Consider the following 26228-nt stretch of genomic DNA (forward strand, 5'->3'; position numbering starts at 1 on the left):
CACCCACTTTTGGTTTGGGCTCGGTCCCTGACTGGCTTCAGTCCCCCACCTCTGAAGGAATGCAGCCCTCCACAGGGCTAGGTGAAGGTTCCCGATTCCTGGTCTGTCTATTCCTTTTTTAAAATATACCCAGTTTTTGACTGCACCTGGATATATATTTTTAATATATGTGGCCATGTGATAATTTTAGCTTATAATTTTTATTGTTTAATGTCTTAATTTGTATATTAAGGTACTTTTATAGCTCTGTTTAGAGTAGGTAATGTCTTGATAACATAAACATTTTACGTTTTTTGTATCAATCCAGTATATTTTCTTTTAATTGTTGAATGATTCTGTGTACATTGCGGCAGCCTTTGGCTATGTGCAATAAAACTGACTGACTGACTAACTGGAGCTCCAAGCGGCTTACAAAATTCGAAACATACCACGTGGAAGGCTTAAACATAAAAGAAACATCGCAGAACATCAGTCTGTTGCTCTAGAAAAAGAGGTGCCGGAACTCACCATGAACACCTCCCTCGTTCTCTTAGAATGGCAATGGCGCCCACCTGAGAGGTGCCAGAACTGAGTTCTGATGAGATCCGGCTGAAAAAAGAAAAGCCCTGCAGAACAGAATTCATGGTGCAAAGGCCTACTGGAATAAAATCATTTTAACCTGAAATTCGTCAGGGACTGTGCCTGCCTGATTTCTAGTGGGGAGGGAGTTCCATAGAATTGGACCCACGACACCGAAGGCATGACTCCTCAGCTAAGTCAAGCGGCACCATGCTGATTTGATTGTAAAGGGTACGCCGGCACTTGAGTGGTTTGCGGAGCTATTTGGGTCCCCCAGTAAGAGAGACCAAGGCCTCTGGGGCCTGCTTTTTCGTTTGTTTGTTTTAAAGGCGTGCCAGGAACTACAGATATCAAGGGATGTTCATTGAGCCAGCTGGCTTTTATAAGGGCATTGTTACTCCGGTATAGGGTATCATCCTCCTCTGTCCCTCTCACGTGGTGCTGCTTGACCCTGTAGAGCACCTGGCCTTGTCTGTCCAATACTGGGATTGTGTGTTGGGGTGGGGAGCGAAAGGAGTGGGTGAGGGGCTGTTGTGTGTCTTTATTTCAAAGAGTGAAGCCTCTTCTCAGAGCGGACATCCAGTGGCTGTTGTGAAAGGAATACAGGGCATTGGCATCGCCAGGGCAGCCACAGTTGCTCCAGCTTTCTTTTTTTAAGGAAAAAATAAATATATTGTTATTTAGAGATCTTCTAAGTTAGCTGCAAGGGCATTTCAGGAAGCCTCAGCCACCACCATCTGGTCCATTAAAATAAATCTGGCGTGCTTCCCCGCCCCATTCCCCCCCCCTCACCCCCACCATGTTCAGAGGGGAGGGGATGAGGGAAAAAGAGAGCTCCCAGCTGCTCTGACGTTTGAATTTAGATTGGCCACAGCTGGCCTGTAAAATGTGGAGCAAAAGCTCTTCTGCTTCAAATTAGGAGGAGGAGGAGGTGGCGGTTGGGAAGTTCTCTCTTAAAAGGCCAGCACCACTTAAAATATCCCATGGGTTTGGGTGTCCTGTGTAGTGCCACAAAATGAAACCCAAAACTCTGGGAGGGGTGTGTGTGTGTGCGCGCGCACACTCCGTATCTTAGTCTTTCATAACCAAATCCTTGATAGGTCACAATATTTTGATATATTTTCCATTGGGATCGTGGCCAAAGGACCCTTGTAAGGTTCTGGAGTGAAGCACACGTGTGAGAACTGGGGATTGGGAAAGAAGCGTGCCCGGTTCCCAGCACAGCCCTCAGCAGTGGCCTCTTCGGCCTCTCCCAGCATAGTGGGAGGAAATTCTGTAGCTGACACAATGGGAGCGGTGCCTTCCCTGCTAGGTTTCTGGGTGTCCCGTGTTTGTGCCCTGCTTTCTGTGCTCACGCCATTAAATTTCATGTTCCTTTGCCATCCACGTGGTGTGCTGTTGTAGGTGCCTTGTTCAGTGTATAAACAGCCAAGGCTGGGGGCGCTGCCTTTCTGGCTAACCTCCTTCATTTCGACAACTGTTGTGTTAGTGCCACCTTCTGGTAAAATGTCATTGAGCTAGGCCTCGTGCTCCGGTTATTTTGTGGTTTTTGGTTTCTCAGAGTTAAGAGTTCCAGAAGGTGGTTCTGACTTCTCCGAGGGGACGGCCTTTATTCAGCAGGTGGTCGGAGAAGGAAGGCAAAGCTCCAGCTCTCTCATCATGTCATTTATATATTCATTTATCCCCTTAGGTCGCAATGAATTGATAGCAAGGTACATCAAGTTACGGACGGGGAAAACAAGGACAAGGAAACAGGTAAAAATGTACCTAGCTCTTGCCCTTTCCTTAAAAAAAAAAAAATCAACCTTGCAATAGGATGACTGAAGGAGGAAGTGGCCTCGTGAAATCACCCACATGTGCATGTGTGTCTGTCTTCGTGTGTGTGTGTGTGTGTGTGTGCGCGCGCGCGTGTGCATTTCCATAATTCAGTGTACCACTCAGAAGTGTGATGAGGCATCAGAGCTAGTAGTAAATATGTTGGAGAGGTCTGGGACATCAAAGTACTTTTTCTGGCTCCGGTCTGTTGGGTACTGTTGAGATCCCTGCTTCACATACCTTTTTTTCCTAACATAGGTGATAGTTGCCTTAAAAGTTGGAGAATCGACCTTGGCTTCAATATTTTGGGATCTTTGGTGGGAAGTTACTGAATAAAGCCAAGGGGTGTGTAATGGCAACTGTAACTCGCAGGTGCCTTTATGCATCGCAAGCTCTCTCCCCCACCCCCCCTCTCTCTTACAAGCACTCATAATTGGTGAAGGCTTAAAAAAAATTGCTCCTTCCAGAATTAGGTGGAGTTTTCGGAGCTCTGTAACTTCATATTCTCCCACCCCAGCAAACTTACTGGCCCTTTTATTGCCCTTCCAAACTCCCTTAGAGGAGTAAATAATCATTTTGTCTCCACCACTTGACTGGGAAGAATCCTGAAGTAGGACCCCATAGGTAGAGCTTGATAGGAGATGCTGCACAGCATTGGGAGTGGTGAAGGGGAAGATTTTTCTTTCAAAAATAGAAGTTGGCCCCTAGCAACAATTATGCATCCATAATTGTAGCTTCTATCTTTCCAGTTGGCTGTGGGTGCTTTTTGAATCTTCAGGGCAGAAGTGAAAACCACTCAACCTAAGGGCTGTACTGCCCACCCAGGCAGTCAGCAGTTTGGTGACAGTTCTATTTACTTGATTCTTCTTATCATGCTGTGTTCATGTTCGGGTTGTCCTCCATCAAGTTAACTCCACCACCACCACCATTACTGGTCTTGATGCTGTGTTAGGGGTGGGGCAGAGAGAGTAGGAGAGGGAGAGAGAAGGAATGAGGTGGCAGCAACAATTTTGGTCACAGCCACTCCTGGCACACAGTTCTTGAAGGGTTGGTCAAGAGCAAATGCAGCCCTTGGGCTGAAACACCCTGTATTCCCCATCCTCCATTTGTGCATGATTGCAATTTGACCTGAAACCCCCCCCCCCCAAAAGGGGTAGATCGCTGCCAGTTTTTTATTCGGTGAGTAGATCGCAGCCTCTTCGGAGTTGGACGTCCCTGGTCTAAAGTATTTCTTCTTTAACCACAGCTTGTAACCACAGGACAAACCTTGGCTATAGAATGTGGCTAAGAATGGTAGACCTTAACCATGACCCCAGGTTTGGACAACACTTTTAAGACCTCAAAAACCTGGAGAGGAGCAAAGTGAATGCGATCCGCTTGCCAGGAGCCAACATGTTTGCACATTCACACTAAGCTGTAGTTTGGCTTAGTGTGATGTGCAAACGTAGCTAAAGACTTTGCCTGGAACCTGAAAGAATCCTCATGAAGGCACTCCTTTTTTTTTCTTTTTTTTTGTAGCAATGGCAGATGTCCCTCTTTTTTGTAATAGTCAACACATTCCTGCTCTGCAATCCATTAAATGGTTGCAGAATTTGTAATCTCAGAATTCATGGAGCAGTTGACAGTGTGTCATACCAAAGGCTTATCCGTAACATCTTTCCAAAAGGCATGGGAAACACACACTCATGTAACTCTAGGACTGCCTCCTGGTGGGACGTACCCTGTATGCTGGCTTGTTCTTAAATACTCAGATGAACAATTGGCACAGAACCAAAGGCATGGCCAAAGAGTTATTCCTTGTATCTTGGCCTCCCCACAAACACGTAAGAGAAGCTCAGGGTGCTTAGATTTAAATGGTGGGCAAGCGCAGAATTCCTTCTGGAACTCCTAGTTCTCATTAGCTACTTGTAGTGTATTACGTTATCAAAATAAACTTGGAAAGGACCCTGAGAGTCATCTAGTCCAACCCCTTGCAATGCAGAAATCTCAACACTCAGTCCCCCATCCAGTTTGATACCATACCAGATCTTGCTTAGCTTAGCAAATGTGCTAGCAGTTTGATTGCTGCACCACTTTGTATGGTATGTTAATGAAAGTCATTGTTGGGAGGGCTGAAACCTTATAAAATTCATCAATTAAGATATCACCAGCTCCCCTTTATTTGTTTCTGGATTGTTTCCTGCATTAGGGCAAAGTTGGAAATATCAGGTCCATGTCTGTGCTGATTTTACCAGGCAGTAGTTATGATTGGATGGAAGCAGATCTTATGGAATTAAACTTAGAGGTGCTATGCATTATATGTATCTATTATACAGTCATTCTTGCCTCTGCTTCAAGGTTTGCAGTCCTAACAGTTTCTGGTGAATCTAGGGAAGCCTTTGCCAACTCAGTGCCCTCCAGATGTTTTGGACTAAAACTCCTGGCAGCCCTAGCCAGTAGCCCAAAATATCTGAATGACACATGGTTTGTGAAGGCTGCCCCAAGCTCAGACTTGCTAGTAGCACACTACTATACACTCTATGTTTTTGCAAATGAGAGTTGTCCTTTTCAATGGCAAAGCATGGATAGCCTCCATTGTGAAAGAAAGTAGACTTAACTTGTCTTTTTTCTATTGTTTGACTCACTGCATGTGACTAGTAATGCTAAATCATTGGAGCAGTGCTCTGATATAAAACTAAATCCATCCAAAGGCAATTAAAGTAGACAACAAGCCTACACAGCAAGGAAACACCAGTCTCCATTGGTTGTCTCTAACATAGACACATAGTTGGTGTAGTCTTGGGTCTTCTCATATAGTCTTCAGATTTGTCAAATCTCCTTTCTGTGGAGCATATGCAAGATTCTGATTTATATTTTGGTAACAAAGAGCTTTGTCTTGTGATTCCTTTGAATATTATTTCTGGAGTCAGGTTTAAACCCAAAAGAAATTGGGTTTCTACCCAAAATGTTCATACAGCTCTCAGAGCCATGGCCACATGTCCAATAGACAATTTCTGCTCTCAAAGCCTTGGATGCATAAAAACACTGCCATATATTATCGCTTAGTGGTCAGTGGTAAAAAGTGTCTGTATGTTGTTCTAGAGGGATCACAATAGGTAGACTTGTGGTTCTGTTTGCCTAATTTAGTGGCAATACTGAGGTTAATTTCAAGCTTGTTTGAGTCCCTTGATGTTTAACGTCTTCTAAGGCAGGAGAAGATAAGATTAATCTTCTGTGAAAAGCTGTTGGTGATTATAATTCCACACTAACACTTACTTACTTCTGTCTTGCTCTCTGAATGAAGAGCTGGAAAATATTTAAGAACCAGGGGACTGTGCACTTAGGTTTTTGAGACCCTGATTGGAAACTGTTTTCAATGCTTGATATCCTAGGTTGTGTATCAATTCAATTAGGAGAACTGAAGAAGTGCATCTGGATTTACATGGCTATGGAGAGGAGTCATGTGGGTGCAGATCTGGATCAGCAAAAATTATGTTGGGAATGGCTCATAGACTGAAGCATGAGTGGTTCCTAAAAACATGATGATCAGTAGTACATAGAATTCTCATGAGAGTAAGCTACACTATTAAATGCTATTTGCAAAGGATAAAATCCCCAAATATAGCACACTATGCTCAAGTCCATAGCATTCAGTGGGTCTGTAGCAATTTCCTCCAATTGAGAGGTTAGCCATTTCATTCCAATCTGTATTAACTGCCATTCATCCTGAGTACAGATCCTTCTCCTCTGGAACCTCACATGGCTTCAGATACTTGTTGGACTGTGTGTTGTGTGTGTGTGTGTGTGTGTGTGTGTGTGTGTCCAACCTAGGTGCTTGAAGCACTCTTGTCACGCAAAACAATTTGGGATCATGTCTTCATTCTGTTTGTGTTTTCCTTTTTGAATGACTTGGCGGGGCGTAGGTGTCCAGCCACATACAGGTTCTAGCTCGGAAGAAGGTGCGAGAGTACCAGGTTGGCATTAAGGTACGTTGGAGACCCTGCCCATGCGTCCGTGGTGTGTGAGCATGGGCAGCCCCCTCTCCTTCCTCTCCTTTCCTCTGGTTGACGGCTCTGCTGTTTTTCCCCCCTCTCCTTCTGCTTTTCTCTCTGCAGGTCTCTAGCCACTTGCAGGTTCTAGCCAGACGGAAATCTCGTGAGATTCAGTCGAAGCTGAAGGTACGCGCTTCCCCGGCTTTCCCACCTTTTGAGCCATGGCCATGCTGGCAACTAACATGCTGCGCTCTGTGGTTGCCACTCTTTCCCCCCTGCTTGTTGTGTCTTTGCTCCCCTCCCTTTGTTCCTGGGACCTGATAATTTTCAGAATGCCGCTGAGGTGAGAGAGAGAATCAGAAGGAAAAAGCAATAGAGCACTTCTGCAGGGCAGGATCTGGCAAGGACAAGCCACCTCTAAACAGTCCAGTAAAGCTGTCCCTTGTCAGCTTGGAGAGTGCATTTCCAGTCACATCTGGAGCCTTCAGGTGGTGACATAGCAAGGAGAACTTCTAGAGTTCTCCACAGTCCACCTGCCATCTTTGGTATATCCATGTAAGTGCTCCACTGTTGTTACAGGAACTGGAACCTTGCCTAAATCAGGGAAGCCGAGTAGGATCCATGGCGGCTCGTGAAATGTGCAGTCGTGATATTAAGCAGCCACTTCTGCTGAGCAACCACTGAGTGGAAGGGTCCCTCCCAGTAGAGGCATAGGACAGAACACCCTTCTCCTTCTGTTTCCATTCAACAGAAGAAGCCATTTCCTTCTGCTGTGCTACTTCACTGTCTACCACTCTGTAGCATTAAGGTTTTCTAGGTAGCGTTGGAGCTCTGGAGCAGGTTTTTGGTTTTTTAAAATGTTTTTCAAATAAGTGTTACTGATGTTCAATGATGCATCAAGCAGGGTTGACCATTAAAGTAGCAGACCAACGCTGCAATGAAATAAAACCAAAACACATTCCCCCACCCCACCCCAAAGCAGAAGGGCCAGACTTTTGAAAAGCATTCTGTACTGGATGAGGATGGGGAAGTATACAGGGGGGAACCCCCAAAGTTTTGTATGTACAAATTCTGATGGATTTATGCAGCTGAGGCTCATATAGCAGGCATAGGAATTTGTGCAATCAGTGTCTCTGCCATACCTCCAGTCTATATGGCCAACAATCTTTAATACCTGGGAGGATATTTGGCTAAGTTGGCCAGTGCAATGGTACAAGATGATTAGGATGGAGATGCACAGAACCAGAGATGAGTGTCTTCCATCATAGGCCTGCTCTTGCAGATTAGGATGCTTGGACCAAGAACATGGGACCAGGAGCCAAGGAAGTTGAGCAGGGATAAAACTGGAGAGCTTTTATCCTGTGATTGCCTTTCTTTCTGTGGTTGGCTTTTCTTTTCTTTTCTTCTTTCTTCTGTAACTGGAGATTGGCTAACCTTTCCTATTACCCTTTCCTCTGTGTGTTCTGTGTATTGTGATTTGGGTTTTTGAGGGGGGAGGGGGTCTTAATGAAGGGTTAGTGGTTGAAGGGTATTTTGAACTGATTCTGGTTCTCTGTCTATTCTTGTGGTTTGGCCTATGCATCGGAAAGTACCTAGAAATTCCAATCTTTTCAGCTGTTCAAATTTATTTAGTCCAAAATACTCTCCCTTCCTTTTCTAGAGTCCACAAAGCAGGAGCTGCCATTACCAGGTTGGGAAAACTCATAAATAGTGTGTCGTCCCTCCCACCATGCCCTCATTCCTCTACCCTAAACTAAGAAAATAATTGGCTGGTTTATAAGAAGATTAAATTGTGTGCATAAAGTGGCCCACACCCAAAATTCAGTTAATAATAAAAACTCTCACAGTTGAAGAACAGCATGGAATGGAGGAAAATATCTTTTTAAAAGGATCTGTCCTGGTAGTCAGTAGCACACATTATATGATGACCAGATGTAACTGTAGAACACTTTTACATATATCTTAATTCTAGTCAATAGCATGTCTTCCACAAAAGACAGACAATACATTGCCTGAGAGTTAGGGCTGGCATGCTAGTCAACTGATGCTTGTTAGATTATGGCAAGATTTCGTCAAATATTCAAAGAATGCCCATGGCAGTGTTGTTGAGTTTTTAAAAATGATTATATCGTTATGGTCTCATTTGTTAAGTAGGGGAGGAACGAATGTATCTTGCCCCTAAGCCTACAGCTGACAGGGACAAACCTAGAAGCACATCAAAGCTTTTAATTTAAGGCATATCTGAACAGAAATGCAAGCAGTCATCAGTGGTATTGCCTAGTAAGTAAAGTATCCGACTAGGACGAGGGAGTGCTCAGAAAATAGATTTCCCAACTCTGTTCTTGCAGTACTGTTGTTGCAAATCTATTTGAGAGGAGCTTTTAAGTGCATGCCCATAAGTTCTGCCCTGTATCGCTGAACCACTCTACCTCCAACCAGTGTGGTTTTGTGTTCTGCAATGCCAGAAGACTGGGCAAATCAGTAGTATGCAGGTCCAGTTTACCACCTTGAGTCTTTAAAGAGAGAGCCAAAGGTAAACTGAGAAAACTGCAAAAGATCTATTGGCCCATTTATCTACATCCAGGCTTAGGACTCTGCAAATTAGCTCCTCACAAATACTGAAGAATCATTTAACTCCCTAGGTACTTTTTACTCCCCTTGCACTACTCTGAGAGTTATGTGCACGCAACTCAAGAAGCCTAAGCTTGTCCACATACAGCAACACACTGTTTATTTTGTATAGCTCTGCAGGCAGGAGAGTGCAGTGACCAGATCTAGTGCATTGTTTGCGCTAGTAACTCTACAATCTATAAAAGAATGTTGCTGTCAGTGCCCAGACCGGCATCAGATTTGGAGAACGACAGAACAGGGTGGTCTGTTCTCACTTCCTGCACATCTTCCTTGATTTGTAAAGTTGAAGAAGTTACCTATTGAGATAAGCCTCATACCATCTGCTCCTTTCTTCCTCATTCCCGTTGTGCCACGTGCCCCAGATCATCATGTGGATTCCGTAAAACAGGCTGCATTAGAAAGCAGCCTGGGACAGATGTAATTTGTTTACAAAATGAAGTCTGACATCCTGTGATGCTTTGAAGTCCCATTATTGATACCTGTTATGGATTATGCAGACTCTCCCCCTCCCCGCAGTGCCCATTATGACAGCAGAGGCACTAACCATATTTCTTTTCTTTCCTCCCTCCTCTTCACACAGGCTATGAACTTGGTAAGTGCACTTCAGTCTTGTTTCTGCCCCATTAAGTGTTCTCTACTTGGTGATTGTCTTTATCCTTATGCTGAGTGTTTAATTTTGTTGTATGCTGTGTGCTGCCTTGGTATCTATACTGGTGAAGGAGGGACCATACAGCTTTTAAGTAAATAAATCCCCATGAATAGTATTAGAGAGTGCAGATGAGGTGCAGGGGGTGCTGGAAGAGCAAAATTAATAGCTGAGATGAGCATCTTTTGGAGACTTTGGACACAAAACTGGCTAAACACCAGCACCTTAAATGGATGTTTGTGTTCTCCTCCTTTGATCTACAGACATGTTGCACTGCTCTAAAGGATTTATTATCTATGACTAGTAAGATCCCTGGAAAAATGAGCTTGGGGGGGAGCGGAAGTGGCATAAAACAGCTTGCTTGAATGGTTCACTGCTAGTATGTTTTGATAAGTCTGAATGCAGCTAACACATCTGTAAAGTGGCTCACTGTCCCCCATTAATTTGTCTTTAGTGGGCCTTCAAGGCCAGTGTTAGTAACTCTCCCTTCTGCTTCTCCTCTTCTGTCCTGTTTTCAAGGATCAGGTCTCAAAGGACAAGGCTCTGCAGAGTATGGCTTCCATGTCATCAGCACAGATCGTATCTGCCAGTGTCCTGCAGAACAAGCTCAGCCCCCCTCCTCCACTCCCTCAGGCTGTCTTCTCTGCTGCTCCCAGGGTAAGGGGTGTTCCAACACTTTTCCTGCCTGGTTAGGAAGGTCAGGCCCAGAAGGACAGCATGGAGTCGATACTTCTGCAAGACAGCTGCTTCTCTTATAGGGCTGGGTGACTAACGCAGAGATGGTTCCAGAGAGGATATTTATTTATTTACTTATCTGTTGTTGTGTTCCTGACCCAATAGACTTAGTTTAAATCAGACATCATAAGCGTAATTTATGTATTCCACACCCAACATCCATGTCTCCCTAATTTTCATTTTTGCCCAGTTTACTTAAAAAAAGAAAAAGAAAACCTAACTCATGCTCTTCCTCCCAACACCTTTCACTGTCACATATGGGAATGGTTCTCCAGTTGTTGTTAAAACTCCTTTGAGACTCAGCTGGCATGGCCAACGGTCAAAGAAGATGGGAGTTGTAATCCAATAACATCTGGAAAAACCAAAGGTTATCCATCCCAGCCCTAATTCTTCTTATCTGCACATGCCATCAGCACCACCAGCATATCTGACCCACCCTTTCCCCTTGGTGGCTCACAAGAGAGTGGAGGACATGTACTGACTTGGTGTGAAACTCCCAGCTGTAGTCTTGACTCTCCTCAGCTGTGTCATGGTATTTCCACACTATTCTAAAAAACTGACTAGCCGTTGCCATTCTGTAACAATAAACAACTAAAACAAGCCTTTAACAACTTTGATGAACCTGAACAACTGTAGCTGTGAAGTCAGATGGTAGGAATATGCATGACAATGTTTTCTGTGTTCATTTTTTGTTTCCTCAGTTTTGGAGTGGGCCTATCCCAGGACAGTCTGGACCTTCTCAGGAGTAAGTGAAAAGCAATTGTTACGTTTGGTGGAGAATTAAAAGGCTTAGCAGTTAGAGGACGGTACTTGCATAGCATTTCTGAATTGTTCCACAGAAATAGATGCCACATTGTGCAATCTTTCTCCCTCTCCCTCTCTCTCTCTCTCTCTCTCTCTCTCACACACACACACACACACACACAACTTGATCGCTTACGCTTCCATTTCTAAACTGCTATGTTCATATTCTTCCAAAGGGTCATCTCAGGTATGCATAATTGCATGTGGGACTTGCTCCAATTCAAGTCTCATGTAGGGAAATCATTTACCGTATTTTTTGCTCTATAAGACTCACTTTTTCCCTCCTAAAAAGTAAGGGGAAATGTGTATGCGTCTTATGGAGCGAATGCAGGCTGCGCAGCTATCCCAGAAGCCAGAACAGCAAGAGGGATCACTGCTTTCACTGCGCAGCGATCCCTCTTGCTGTTCTGGCTTCTGGGATTCAGATTTTTTTTTTCTTGTTTTCCTCCTCCAAAAACTAGGTACGTCTTGTGGTCTGGTGTGTCTTACAGAGCGAAAAATACAGTATTTGAAATCTCCTCCATATAGGGCCACACTGGGGAAAAAATCAGAGAGAGAGTTAAGATCAAGACTTCTTTATCTGATGTGGTAGATTTTTGACATTACACACAATATTCATCGGGGTGGGGGGCATGTCGGTGTTTCAAATAAACAATTCCTCGACTGCATATTGTCAGGGTTTGAAGGATTATCCCAGCTGGTATCTTGAGATTCGAGGGATTGAACCTGGTACCTTCTGCATGCGAAACATGTACACAAATGGCCCTTCCTTTATTTCGCTAAGTCAGCATCTCCAGTGGGGATGCTTCACTGTTCATGTAGCCATAATAAAATGCACTAGAAACTGCAGTCCCATAAACCCTCTTAAAGTAATTACTTTGGGTATCCAGAACCTCCTAAATATATTTGTTATTCTTCATAGGAAACCGCATAGCAGTTTACAAAATCTAGTTGTGCATAAATTTTATGAAATAATTATAAATAAAATATTTTTATTTTAAAATAAAAATGAATAATATAGTGGAATGTTTGTTGGTCAGGTTCCTAAAGGTTGGTTACATTAGGCCTTCAGATAGTGGGGAAGGCAAATGAGGGGGAGCCCTGTAATGGCTGGTGGCTGTGTGTATATGAGAGGCCACCATAGAGTTACCGTGATGATTTCTGCAAGACATCTGCCCTTGGAGTAACTTAGGGTGTACGCATATAACAGGAACATTAACAATTTGACATACTAACATACTTAACACTATTTTGTTTTTCAGCATTAAACCTTTTGCACAACCAGCCTACCCCATCCAGCCACCCATGCCTCCATCACTAGCCAGTAAGTGATTTTGTTTCTCCAACTAACTGGTGCTCTGCCTCATAATGTTTTCTTGGCTCCCCTGTCACCACCAGTACCCAGGCCTGTTTATTCATACAGACAGTTCTAGCTGTTTCCTCAGGACCTCACTGAGAGCTTGAACATTTTTCTTGGCCCAGCCATGATGGTGAATCTCTTTGATTTCATTCATAGAAACTGAATGCCTTATTGTCTGTTCCAAAAGGTTAGTTCTTTCCATCCTCCCATTAGCCGTGATGGTACCTGTATGTTCTCCCCACCCTCATAGAGCTTTCAGGGTGCAATTTAGATTGGGGGAAAACAGTGCAGTGGACAGGGCTAACCATTTCTCCCTTGCCTGTTGCTGGCCTAATTCAGCTCCCTTCCATGCCACTTGCTAAGCTTTTCAAAAAGAAAAGAGGATGATCTACTCATGGGTTTTCCATCATCTCCCTCTTTGCGTGAGAGGGATTCTACCTTCACATTTGCGTAGGATGTTTCTGTATGATGGAGATGAAAGCAGAGTTATCATGGACTGCCTTGTCTTCCCAACCATGGTCACATTTTGCTTGCAAGGAAATATGGCAAAAGCACTGAAATAAAATATAAATAAATGCCTCTTTTTACACCTTAGCTGCTTCCAATTTTTAAAATGTGACACAGTAAATGATGTTTTGCATTTAATTATTTGAGCAAAGCTTTTTTATATTTTAACTAGCCTCTATGCTGCCCTTGGATCTCTTCATATTACCCACAGAATGTCATCTGTGAGATGGATTGTGTAGAAGGAAGACAGTTTTTGTAGCAGGAAATGATGCAGTCAATCAGGAAGCCCATCTGTCCTGTCCAATGATCTTCTTGATGCTCTAAAGTAGAGCTTTCTAAACTCTGTGTCGTGACATGTTACTGTGTCCACTGCAGTGTTGCGCGAATGCCCCCCTCCCTCCTCCTGGGGCTGGAGAGGGGTTGGTTTAACTTCCGGTTTGCTAGTAAAACCGAATTACTGTGTCATGAAATGATGCATGTCTAAAAACTGTGTCACCAACATGAAAAGTTTGGAAAGCTCTCCTGTAAAGACACCTCCATGGTAGTAGAAGGGTAGCTTCTTGGATTGCTGTAGTACTTGGGAGTTTTAAATTGTATTTTATCTAGGGAGTATAGTCTGCTTCATTCCTCGTTGCTTCATCTGGAGTTTAAGAGATTACAACTTTTTTGTTTACAAACAGTCTTGCTTAACGTTCAGGGGAAATTAATCCATTTCAGGTCTTCCATCTTCTAAATGCATGGGCATCCCAGAGCTATTACAAATATGAAATGCTTAAAAATGAAATTTGAATCATTACAATTTCAGAGAGTCCTGTTGCATTAGAACTGCCATCTGGGCAATAAGGAAGGAAATAGTCCTTGGCTTCTTGGAAGGATGGGCAACTAGGCTAGATGGGGGAGCATTAAAGGGTTGTCCTCATCTCTGCAGCTGAAGCCTCCTCCTGCAGTGCTCAAGCATGTGGCAACACTTTCTTTTTTCCAGGCTACGAGCCCCTGGCTCCTCTCCCACCTGCTGCCTCGGCTGTGCCAGTCTGGCAGGACCGCACCATTGCCTCCACCAAACTGCGGCTCCTTGAGTATTCAGCGTTTATGGAAGTGCAGCGTGACCCTGAAACGGTAACTCTTAGGGGGGAAATGTTTGGCGCTGCAGGAGCTGATGGCAATGGTGTTTTTCAGCTCTTACAGTGCATTGGGTCTCTGCAGAAAACTGCCCTCTTTTCTAACCTACATAAAGCCTGGCATTCACTTACCAGCCCCATGTAATAAATGCTGCCAGAGACTCAAGCTCTGGTCTCCCTGTGCTGTTTTGTGTAATGTAGACACATATCACATTGGCTGTATTTTTACAGCTCTTTTGTCTAGGTTGGAGTCGCCAATGGCATGCAGCTTCCATCAACTCTGGTTATTACCCATGCTGGCCTGAGCTGTTGGAAGTTGGAGCTCAACAACATCTGGAGATGTTGGCTGCTCCTGTTCTGGATTGTGGTAGCTGGCAATAAGGCAGCTGAGTTTTGAATTTTGCGGCGTCAGTAGGAGTATCTGATTCCCTTTGTCATGGCTGAATCTTTGTAGTGGAGAACACTATCTTCCGCTCCCACATTTTTTGCCGTTTGTGTTTCCCACCCTACAGTATAGCAAGCACCTCTTTGTGCATATTGGACAGACGAACCCGTCGTACAGCGACCCGCTGCTGGAGGCAGTGGACATCCGCCAGATCTATGACAAGTTCCCTGAGAAGAAAGGTGGCCTGAAGGAGCTCTATGAGAGGGGGCCCCAGAACTCCTTTTTCCTGGTCAAGTTCTGGGTAAGAATCATGCAGCCCAAAGCCGAACAATGCCTCTGAAAAAGCCATTATTGGGCACTTCTTCATCGGACAAGGCGGCTAAGGAAATTAGACCAGAGGACCATGGTTACATTATTCTCCTATATGAATGTGGATGATGTTTGGACAATGGGAGGGGGAATGCTTTCTGGCCTCAGATTCTCCACACAGCAGTGAGCTTGATGTTTGATGTGGTTTTGCCTGGCTTTATATGCTAAGCAGGCTTGACCCAGGCATCTTGGTAGAAGAGCCTAAGGGATTTTAAAAATGAAATGAAATTCTGAAGGGGTCTGGGGGAAAGGGTTCTTCCTTTAGAAAAAGAGCTGCATTCAATAGCATGTTTTGAGGTCTAAGCAATACCATGGGATTTTTCTCTCACAAATGTTCATAGAATCATAGACTCTTTAGAGTTGGAAGGGACCCCCAAGGGGCATCTAGTCCAACCCCCTGCAGGAATCTCAGCTAAAGAAAGGCAGATGGCCATCCAACCTCTACTTAGAAAGCTCCAAGGAAGGAGAGTCCACCATCTCTCGTGGGAGTCTGTTCCACTGCCGAACAGCTCCTACTGTCAGAAGGTTTTTTCAAATGTTTAGTCGGAATCTCCTTTCTTGTAACTTGAAGCCATTGGTTCGAGTCCTACCCTCCAGAGCAGGAGAAAACAAGCATGCTCCCTTCTCCATGTGACAGCCCTTAAGATATTTGAAGATGGCTATCATATCTCCTCCCAGTCTCCTCTTTTCCAGGCTAAACATACCCAGCTTCTCATAAGGCTTAGTTTCCAGATCCTTTAGCATCTTGGTTGCCCTCCTCTGAACACATTCAGGCTCCCACAGCACATACTGCAAGACCAGCTGGTGTTTTATATTGACTTTGCTCTATCATCTGAATCTGAATTTTTTAATGCCACTCTGGCATTCAGCCTGGTTTGAGCCTCCTTTGGACCTGTGACTTAATATTGCCTAAAAGCTGTCACTCTCCCCTGCCGCCAAATCTTAAAAGCTGTTGTCGTCCCACACTAAGCATTTTCAGTTCGTCTTCTCAACCCTTAGCTAAAAATACATGAGCCGATGTGGTCCAGCTTGGAATGTTTGTGAGACTTCATTTCAAATTCCATCTCACCTCTGGACTTGGGGCGAGTCACCTCCATTCTCCATCTACAAAATGGACATAACAGCAAAGAGTGGCTGAGAGTGAATGAGATAAGGGTTAGAAAGCAGCTTGCTATTTTTAAATACTTATGTCAATAATTAGCAATATCACCATGAATACACTTCTCTGTTGGCATCTTCGCTCCCCTCAGTGAATGCATCCCCGAACTCTTGGGTCGGAGACCTCCACGCCCCAAGCCGAAAGCCACAATCCGTACTTGATTTATAACACCTCCTTCCTTGCATTTGCTTTAGGCGGATCTGAACAGCACCATTCAGGATGGTCCTGGTGCTTTTTATGGCGTAAGCAGTCAGTATAGCAGTGCAGAAAACATGACCATCACAGTCTCCACTAAAGTGTGCTCCTTCGGAAAGCAAGTAGTCGAGAAGGTGGAGGTGAGTCCTGCGCTTCCTTTGGGTGTGGTACCAGCAGGAAGGGAGTGTTGCAGAGTGGGTGAAGAGCATAGCAGTTAATGTGGGACTGGAAGTTAAGTTCTTGGGAAGAACGTACAGCCCAAGAAGAAAGTGCTTTGAGACACTTTAAGTGCTAACAGTACATGTGTAATAAGTAGCAATGCATGCGTTATCAGAATGTCAGTATAGTCCTCTCTTCCTTTCCCCCTGCTGCTTAATTAAGGATAATTAGGGTGTGCCACCTCCCCAGTTCTCCTACACCAAGCTTGAATGCCATTCGATACACAATAATAAATAAATTAACAAATCTCTCTCATATTATTGCACCTTCAGTGACTTCTTTGTTAGGGTCTACAGTGGTACCTCGGGTTACATATGCTTCAGGTTACAGACTCCGCTAACCCAGAAATAGTGCTTCAGGTTAAGAACTTTGCTTCAGGATGAGAACAGAAATCATGCAGCAGCACCAGGAGACACATTAGCTAAAGTGGTGCTTCAGGTCAAGAACAGTTTCAGGTTAAGAACAGACCTCTAGAACAAATTAAATTCTTAACCACTGTATACCTTAAAAAGGTAAAGGTACCCCTGCCCATACGGGTCAGTCTTGACAGACTCTAGGGTTGTGCGCTCATCTCACTCTAGAGGCCGGGAGCCAGCACTGTCCGCAGACACTTCCGGGTCACGTGGCCAGCATGACGAAGCTGCTCTGGCGAACCGGCACCAGAGCAGCACACGGAACGCCATTTACCTTCCCGCTAGTAAGCGGTCCCTATTTATCTACTTGCACCCGGGGGTGCTTTCGAACTGCTAGGTTGGCAGGCGCTGGGACCGAGCGACGGGAGCGCACCCCGCCGCGGGGATTCGAACCGCCGACCTTTCGATCGGCAAGTCCTAGGCGCTGAGGCTTTTACCCACAGCGCCACCCGGGTCCCTACTGTATACCTTATCGATGCTTTTTCTGCAGACGGAATTTGCCCGGATGGAGAACGGGCGGTGTGTGTACCGAATCCATCGGTCCCCCATGTGCGAGTATATGATCAACTTTATCCATAAACTGAAACACCTCCCAGAAAAATACATGATGAACAGCGTCCTGGAGAATTTCACCATCCTGCAGGTAAATGACATTTTCCTTCCATCCTGAATCCTTTCCAGCTGGTGCAAGGAGTAACTTCTCCTTCTGGATGTTCATAGTAGGCTTTTCATGGCTGAAGAAACCAACTGGATAGTTTCAGATTTGGTCATACTTGGAGTAAAAACCCATTGAAATAAATTGTACAAGTTAGGTCAATGGTTTCAATGAGTTTACCCGTAAGTATGACTAAATCTGGGCCTGTAGCAGCAAAAGCAGACCCCTTCATCTGCCCCACTTGTAATAAAACCTCTCTCCCCCCTACAGCTACAAGCAGGTGCTGTATCTCTCCAATGGTTTGACTTTAGGCACACTCTTCCATTGTCCCCCAAGACAGATGGGTGCCAATAACAAGGCTCCGACCAAAATAACAATTGCATTCCTTTCCTCCTGTTGTTTTTTATTCTACCTTTCAATGTCATGCTCATCATCTGCTTTCAAGAAGGCAATGGTTTGTCATGAAGACATTTCTTATGAGGAAAATATTTTGTTCAGCACATGTGAGATTCTTTGGCAAGGACAAGCTCATGTAGTCTGTTCCTCATTTAAAGTGCTATCCTGCCATCCATTATATGTGCTGGCTCAGTTGAGTAACTTGCTGCAGTCCTTAATCCCCACTTCAAAATATTTTTATTTGATCAGATGGGCATTTGTCTCATCCTTGCAAGTAGAGAGGAGGTTAATTTTACCAGTGTCTTAGATTCATTCTCAGGTGCAGAAGAGTGGTAACGTTATCTTCACCACTTCGCAGGTTATAGGCAACCCGTTAAAAGTTACCACTTAAATCTTAAATCATTCCTGTCTTTAGAATTGTGGCTTTGATTTTTGAGATTTTGTAATTCATCAAATAAGTCCTACTGAAATCAAGTGGATAGATGGTAAAAGTAAAGAAGATTGAAATAATATATTGTACTTGGGTGCAGATAACTACATCTGTATTATGCTTGTTATTTGTGATGTGTATGGTTAAATTGCAACAGGGAAAGGATCAATCTTCTGCTTCCATATTTTAAAAGAGGCGGTGGCTATTGAAATAAGCATGCTCTTTGCAGCTGTTGCAATTTCCACCTTCCTCTCAAATCTCATTTTCATTTTGTGTCATGACTCTTCAGATAGTGATGTGCAAGCTACTCTGGGACTCCCTTTTCAGCTGAAGAGTGGGAGACATTAATTTTCTAAAGAAATAAAGTACTCAGCTTCTGTACCTGAGTACAAAATATAGTATGAGAGCTCGTACTATAGGAACCCAGCTCAAAAAACTATGTCATTTCTCTGGTCTCAATGTCTGACTTTCCCAGTCCATCTTCCCGTATCTCACGGTATGTGTGTGTTCTTCTTCCCTCAGGTTGTTACGAACAGAGATACCCAGGAAACCTTGCTCTGCATAGCCTTTGTTTTTGAGGTATCCACCAGCGAGCACGGAGCCCAGCATCATGTGTACAAGTTGGTCAAAGACTAGAGGCCCCCTTGGGGTGACCGGGCAATTTGAGGAAGAAGAGAAGAAGTCTTGTCAGAGAAGCCACCCGAATAGGATGCCTTGACGCAAGTCTTTTGAAAAATGAACACACAACACACACACAAAAAGCAATGCCAAAAAGACTGTATCACAATCACAGATGTTTTCTACTTAGGAACAATTTTTTTAAAAAGAAAAAAACAAGCAGAAAAGAAAATCATGACAGGAAAGCATATAACGGAAGGAGAGCTGTATCTGGAGGCAGCAAGGAGGAGGACTGTTCCTGGGGGCTCGGTCATCAGTATTTCAGGAGACAGTGGCGCCAAGGCCTGGTACCTCTGGATATCTCTCCCGTCACACAACACTAGAACAGCATCTAGTGAAACGAGACTGCCAACTACTTCTTAATACCTGGATGTGCCTATATATCCCGTGCCAATTTGTCCTCAAAACTTGGGTGGTTTCATTTAGAGAAAAGCGTTCTGAGAGGGCTGCTAAGGATGTCTGTTCTGGGAAGGGATGGGGAATCAGATGCTGCCTGGTTTAAGTAACCAATCCCACTGTGTTCGAGACACCGACAAAGAAGATGAAGAGTTTTCTTCCATCTCTTGACGCAGGCTGCGTGCAGAGCCAGCACAGGGAATTGGCAGCTTGCGTCATGTGGCACACATGCCACCCATGGGTTAATTGCAAGAAAACGATTTTGTTCCAACATTTTCCTGGGCATTTTCTATTGCAGGATACGGTGGTGGTGGGAGGGCGCCAGGAGTTGATTATGGCAGGAATGTGGTGCTTTTACATCCATGTCCCAGATGTTTGGATAATAGACAGGAGTAGGGTTGCAGGATCGTGTGTGTGTGTGCGTGCGCATGCGTGCGCCAACAAGAAATGGAGAGACTTAAAGATATCTGTCTGTGGGATGTTAAAAGGTTAGAGTATGTATTAAGAGGAAGGAGGGGTGCTCAGTTGGAGGAGAGCAATTCAGGAAATCATAGATTTGGAGATTTGCATAGATTTGCAATCATAGGGTTGCAGATAAGCAGGCTGACTCTAGGTGAGCAATGAGATGACTGGAAAAATATTAGAGCTGGCTAAGGTTGAGTAACTTGGGGAAAAACATCTGAATTTGTATGGGATTTTTAACCAGCTCTCAATGGAGCATTATTATTATTATTATTACATCTGCCATGTCAAAAACAGCATGGGATAAGCTTAGACCAAAGTTCTTGCTGCCTGGGCATTGTTCTGGTAAGGTATTAATTTCCCTTCTGCTTCCCTGTTCATCTGTGGTAGTCATCCAGGAAAGGGCATGATCTAAATATCACGATGCAAGTCTTTCCTCTGGATTATGTACTTCCCACCTAGGATATCTTTGTGGAGGCTGCTAAACAAACAAAAAACCAAAGCGAAAATGGCATATTCTGGCAGCCTAAACCCAAGGAGGTGCTGAAAGATGAAACAAAGTACAATATGTCATACAGAATCCCTCTTCATTTGAAAGCTGTATTGTTTGCTGTTGGAAATGCTGAAGAAAGTTTCTGTGTAGGGTTTAAGTATAAACATGAGCCCCTATACCTTAAGCTTGGAGACTAAGACAGTGGGCTTGTGATTTAAATTGGTGCTTATAGGAATCCTGTTACATGAACAGTGCCAAGATATCAGTAACCTCACTGTACGTGGCACCTCCAGGGCTCAGGCCCATAGGTTTCAGCTATACTTTGTCTAAATGCTAGTTTGTAGTTTTAAATAATAGAGGAACTAACAGAATGTAATATTTGTGCCTTCCTACCTTTCTTTTTTACCATTGAACTTTTTTCTGTTTTGTCCTTCAGCTTTTCCCTGGCCACATGGTGATTTGTTTGCTTTTAAGTTGGTTGATTTTCATTTTTTAAGAGAATTCTCCTTGCTGCTCCATCCTTCCTTTAGTCTGGTATACTCTTACTCAACCCACTCAGACTAATCTCCACCCTATGCTGCCATGGGCCTGATGAGATTCCTATGGAGAAGCCTCAAAACATTGGAAAAGGTGCAATACAATGCAAAAGAAAAAGAAAAGCCATTTGCAAGCAAGGAGAGAATTTGAGGTTTCCACTTCTACGAGGAAATTGGAATGCACAGACTTGAGTTTGCAATTACATTTTTTTATGCTTGGGGTATTTGACTATAGCTTTAAATGGAGGTTGGCCCCCAGTGCATAGTTCTCAAGGCTGGTTGAGTTATTTTGGCACCTGAGGCAGAAAATCCCACAGGTGCATCTTCCCACCCCTGGCAATAAATACTATAGTAACTTCACATATTTCTGCCGTTTTCATGACACCTCAACACACCTGCCTGAGGAGACCATTTCACTCTACCTAATGCTAGGACCAGACCCAATTTGTAAGAAGAGATTTCACCACCAGGATCATTTTCATAGTGGTATCAAGATTTGTGCAAAGAGATTCCCAAAGAGACAGTGGAAGGGAGCTAGGAATTCAGAGTGTGTTGGCTGTGGGCAAAAATGTCTGTTAAAAACAGATTGTGGTGTCGCTGAAGTACTGGGTGCCTTTCATTGGAACATAAGGGTCAGGTTAAAATTTAGAGCTCCTCCCTTCTCCGTTGTCTGCTTTAGAAGGTAGGAGATAATGTAATGGAGATGCCTCATAAAGTCTTGATGTCTGGCTTTTCATAACTGACTTGGGCCTCTCCTTCAGGCCTGGCCTGTATCACCACTGCATTGTTGATTTAGCACCCATGTTTCGACTGTGGATGAAGGACTAGGTACAAAGGCATTGGGCTAACTCAAACTTAAGTCTAGCTAACGCAGACTAAGAACGTTCCCAGGATCCTTCGGACTGCCGTTTGAATACAACATGCAGCTGAGAGGTGACACCATGAGAACAACTGACAGAATTGTTTCCCAGCTTTTTGAAGGACATTTATAATTAATGTAACAATTTTTTTCCTGTGAAGTGTTTTTAATTGATGCCACCCAAGAACTTCTGGAAAACTCCACTAGAATGTTGAAATGAACACTCCTCTGTGTGTTATGTGGGACCCCCGAGGTGGTAACGCTAAGGGGAATGGTACGTGGGGACTGGTTTGGTAGAGCAGCAAGTCACAAATTGCTCAGGAACAGTGCCTTATTTTGCAACACATGTTGCACTCTTGGGGGATGAGCAACAGGTGCAGAAAGTTATAAAAATCAGTTGTAATCTAAATTCAGGTGAGCACATCCTCTACCCCCTGCCTCCAATGTGATAATCCTACTGCATTGCCTCTGGTAAAGCTGATGGTCTCATGCATCTCTGTGTGTGATGTTTTGGGCAAACTGGTCTCTCTAGTGCCACAACTCTTTCTCCAGTGTATTATTACTCTTAGGAAGAACTGGCTACTTTGTAAAAGCCAGCTTGAAGTTCAGGTACGTTTCTGAGACCCCTGTGCATTGGGCGGGGGGAGAGGTACAGCATCCTTGGAACTGAATAACAGTTATTGCTATGATAGAGGGAGGAGGTAGAGTTAAAAGAGACAGGATGTTGAATTGCTTATGATTACAGCCAGAGCCTCTGCAGCTGTAAGGAGAGGAGAGCTGGTTAGTTTATATGTAGCATGTTTATTTTCATTCCTAGATCAAAAACTCTGGGAATTAAGGTTCAAACCTTCCCTGTTCTCCTTAACCTATGTACAATAGAATTCCCTTTTCTGCTAAACATACTTTTTTAAGGGAGGGTATATATAAACCCCTGGGGCAGAGACTTCAGTGTACAACATGGGGAAAGTGGAGCAGAGCCTTAGTCTTGCCTAAACCCCAACTTTCTTATATAAAAACTGTTTCTTGTATTTTATCCACAATCTTCAACCCAGCTGGAGCCTTTGGAATAAACCTCCTCCAAAACTGGCCTATGTTACGTTTCTCGTCTTTCCCCCTTTCAGTCCTTCCATGCCATACCATTCTTGCTTTCACTGCAACTTGTAGTTAGATCCATTCCCCAGCCTTCCTGCTTGTAGATTCCCCTGCGCAGGCCACAAGTCTGTGAGCACAAATAGACCCACAAACCACTGCCCACCTGAGTGTCCCTCAGAGAATGGCAGCAAGGCTAAAGAAACGCCAGCTTCACGAATCTCTCTTAGTTGGACATAATACTGGTACCCAAAAACTCAAGTCACCAAGTCTCATGTCACCCCACATCCCATGTATTTATGAATTTCACATGAAGTACTGTTTTATTTTTTTAAAGACTTTGTAAAGCTTACCAGGGTTATGGTCACCTTTTTTAGAGCTCTGTCAGTCCACATTGTAAAACCATTTTTATGTATTATATTTTGTGTATTTTTTTTTAATCCAGCTGTGATGGGTTGTATCATATATTGTTGTGTTTACTGTATGTCCATCTTCAAGTAGATGAGACAGTGGAGCTTCTAGAAAGCGATGGTCTGCTGAAAACTATTAAACTTATTTGTTCATGGGTTGGCTCAAACACCTGTTCGCATTTTTCCCTTTATTTTCTCTTGTATGTTCATGAGCATTGCACCAGCAATAAGAAGCTGCAGTGGGATCCACCTCATCAGCCCCTATCAGCAGAGGTCCTCCACAGGGACTTGTGCAACTGGGCACTCTCCTCCCCATGTGCTCCCCCCACGTCCTCTAAAATTGGGGGAGGAGTGTCAGGAAAAATTCCACATGGGAAGATGGTACGGCGTATCATTCCACCTGACAAGCTGGATGCTTGCACAGATTGAATGATGAGAAGAGTGCAACTTTTAATTCCACCACTTGTCCATAATGTTTAACCAGGCCATAATCTACACTGGTCTGTGTATTTATATATGTCTACAATCTCACTGGGTGAGTGGGGGATTTTGTATTGCATTCAGCCTTCATTTGTGTAAATAGCTGTTTTAAAAAACAATTGTGTTTAACATCTGCTTTGTGACTGTGAAGTTATGACTGGTAGGATTTCAGGTCTGGCTTTCATACTTGGGAGTTAATTTGCTGAACCCAGTTTGGAAGCAATACTACTGTGTTCAGTCCAAACGTACTTTTCTTTTCCAAAGCTTACAGAACTGGCACTCCGTGAAGTCATCAAGAAGCTTTCCCAATCCCCAAAGCAATTTGCACTGTTTTGTGAATGTATTCTGTTTTAAACATTTAAAAACTGCCAGCTGCCCAAAGGGAAATCGCAATGCTCACAGCTGAGCTGGAGTTTTGACAGACAAATAAACCAGTGAATCTGGCAGATTGCAAAGGTGTGAGGGATAGGCTCACAGCTGTTCTTCATATGTTCTTCATTTACCCCTTCTCAAAATGGAAGCCATGTATATTTTGCAAAACGTATGTTTGTGTGGGTGTGTGAAATAAATAGAAATGTGTTTGGATAATAATACATATTAGCTTCAAAGTATGCAGTTACAAGTGTGACTGGTTGCACTGAGATGATCCTCTGTGGGCTTGACTACTTTCCTCCCCTCACAGATGTACAGTAGTTTAATCAAGCCAAATTTTGCCACTTACATGCAACTATAGAGTTTGAGTGAGCCATCCAAATTAGAATTGTAAACTAGTTTGATCCTGGTTTATTAAGGCTTGCTGAAACCATAGATTTTAGGCTGGATGTAATAGCAATCCATGGTTTGATTAGAACATGGAGTAATGCAGAAGCTGTTCTCAAAAGGGGAAAAAGAATGTGGGGAAGAAGAGAGCCCTCAAGCATATGGTTTGTTCCTAATCCTCCAAACCATGGTTTGAATGCAGACAGTGTCATGGAATTTCGCTGTTGGAATGTCTGAATTTTACTGTTTGCTCCCTTTGACTAAAGTGGTGGTATGAGGGTTTATTCAAATGTTTATGTTCACCTTGAACAATAAAACAGGCACTCTGACTAGCTAAAGTATGAACTCTGCTGCTTTGAATCAACTCTCAGTCAACAGATCAAACAGTACTTATGGTCTTGGTATGGGGGAGTGACAAACAGGTGCCAGCAAAGAGAGAGATTAAGAATATGGATTATTAGGTTTCAAGCAACCCAACTACCTGTATGTTTTTGCATAAATGGGCACAGGAGTAAAGAAATGTTGTTGTTGTTTAGTCGTGTCCGACTCTTTGTGACCCCATGGACCAGAGCACGCCAGGCACTTCTGTCTTCCACTGCCTACCGCAGTTTGCTCAAACTCATGCTGGTAGCTTTGAGAACACTCCAACCATCTCGTCCTCTGTCATCCCCTTCTCCTTGTGCCCTCCATCTTTCCCAACATCAGGGTCTTTTCCAGGGAGTCTTCTCTTCGAGTAAAGAAATAGTTTGTGTCAAAAGCAGCATCCTTTTTCAGTAGACATTGTCTTGAAAGGGCCTTCTCTCTTGTGAGAGCAAGAGGAGAAATGCCTCTTCGAGGAGGGTTCCTGCCAGCTGTGTATTTTGTGCGTACTTCCAGTGGTGCCATTAGGGCTGGGTTTGCGGGTCCAAGTCAGGGCCAGGAAAGATAAGAGAGGTGGATGATGGGAGGTGAGCATATCTGGAGCTCAACAGCAGGCACTTCCCTGGGCAGGTTCATATGTGCAAAGGTGATGCTCTATATACAGTGTTTTGAGCCATGTAAAGGCTTTGAAGCTCCAAACCAGCACTTTGAATTGCAGCTAGAAACAACTTGGCAGCTAGACAGTGCTTCTTTTACTATTTTTACTTCAAGTATATACTCCGATGTTTCTACAACAAAATGGTGCTAGTTCCCACGCAAATGCATTTAACTTCAAGGCAACAGAAGCAAACTCCATTTACTCCTGTAATCACTATGGCACTATAAGTAAGTTTCAAATGTGAAACTGACCATGCTCAGAATTTCTTTCTTCTAACCAGGGTGACAAACTCTTGTTTGTTGTTGTTATGCTCTAGCACAGGGGCTCTTGAACTTCCTATCCTCAGGGCCCACTTGTGAGCCTGATTTTCAACCCTTTCGAGTCACAAAATTATGTAAACTTCTATTGAAGCACGGTTTGGGGCACTTAACAATAAATACCTGAAAAGCTAATGGGCTTTAAAAAAACCAACACTACAACAACCCACCAACTAAGGAATGCTGTGTTATTTTTTTGTGTACCGTAATTTCCAAAAGCAGGCTTCTAGTGATTGACAAGTGAAGATGCGCCCGCGCTCACTCACTCTCGCAAGCACAGCCATTTTCTGCCGTGCTTTCTCATATTTCTTTCTATTGCAACCGCTCTTTGCGGAAGCAGCGCAGTTTTTAATACTTTTCTGCAA

The 26228-nt window shown here is 43.8% G+C and overlaps 1 protein-coding gene across 6 annotated transcripts in view; it reads left to right on the forward strand.

Annotated features, from left to right (window-relative positions):
* The window catches only part of TEAD3 (TEA domain transcription factor 3), a 92201-nt gene extending 68745 nt beyond the window's left edge, over positions 1 to 23456 (forward strand). Inside the window, exons 3-15 of one of the 6 annotated variants that reach the window (XM_081010479.1) lie at positions 2249 to 2313; positions 6276 to 6338; positions 6468 to 6530; positions 8005 to 8034; positions 9556 to 9567; positions 10141 to 10278; positions 11058 to 11101; positions 12423 to 12484; positions 14010 to 14143; positions 14658 to 14831; positions 16253 to 16393; positions 17376 to 17528; positions 18889 to 23456. In XM_081010479.1, coding sequence (XP_080866605.1) covers positions 2249 to 2313; positions 6276 to 6338; positions 6468 to 6530; positions 8005 to 8034; positions 9556 to 9567; positions 10141 to 10278; positions 11058 to 11101; positions 12423 to 12484; positions 14010 to 14143; positions 14658 to 14831; positions 16253 to 16393; positions 17376 to 17528; positions 18889 to 19002 — 1193 coding nt within the window. In that variant the 3' untranslated portion in view covers positions 19003 to 23456. The remainder of the gene's footprint in view (positions 1 to 2248; positions 2314 to 6275; positions 6339 to 6467; positions 6531 to 8004; positions 8035 to 9555; positions 9568 to 10140; positions 10279 to 11057; positions 11102 to 12422; positions 12485 to 14009; positions 14144 to 14657; positions 14832 to 16252; positions 16394 to 17375; positions 17529 to 18888) is intronic. The other 5 variants (XM_081010482.1, XM_081010480.1, XM_081010481.1 and 2 more) reach the window with 5 other exon arrangements.
* Positions 23457 to 26228: the final 2772 nt, after the last annotated feature.

The sequence above is a fragment of the Podarcis pityusensis genome, assembly GCF_964106645.2.
Source record: "Podarcis pityusensis genome assembly, chromosome: 6".
Lineage (NCBI taxonomy): Eukaryota > Metazoa > Chordata > Lepidosauria > Squamata > Lacertidae > Podarcis > Podarcis pityusensis.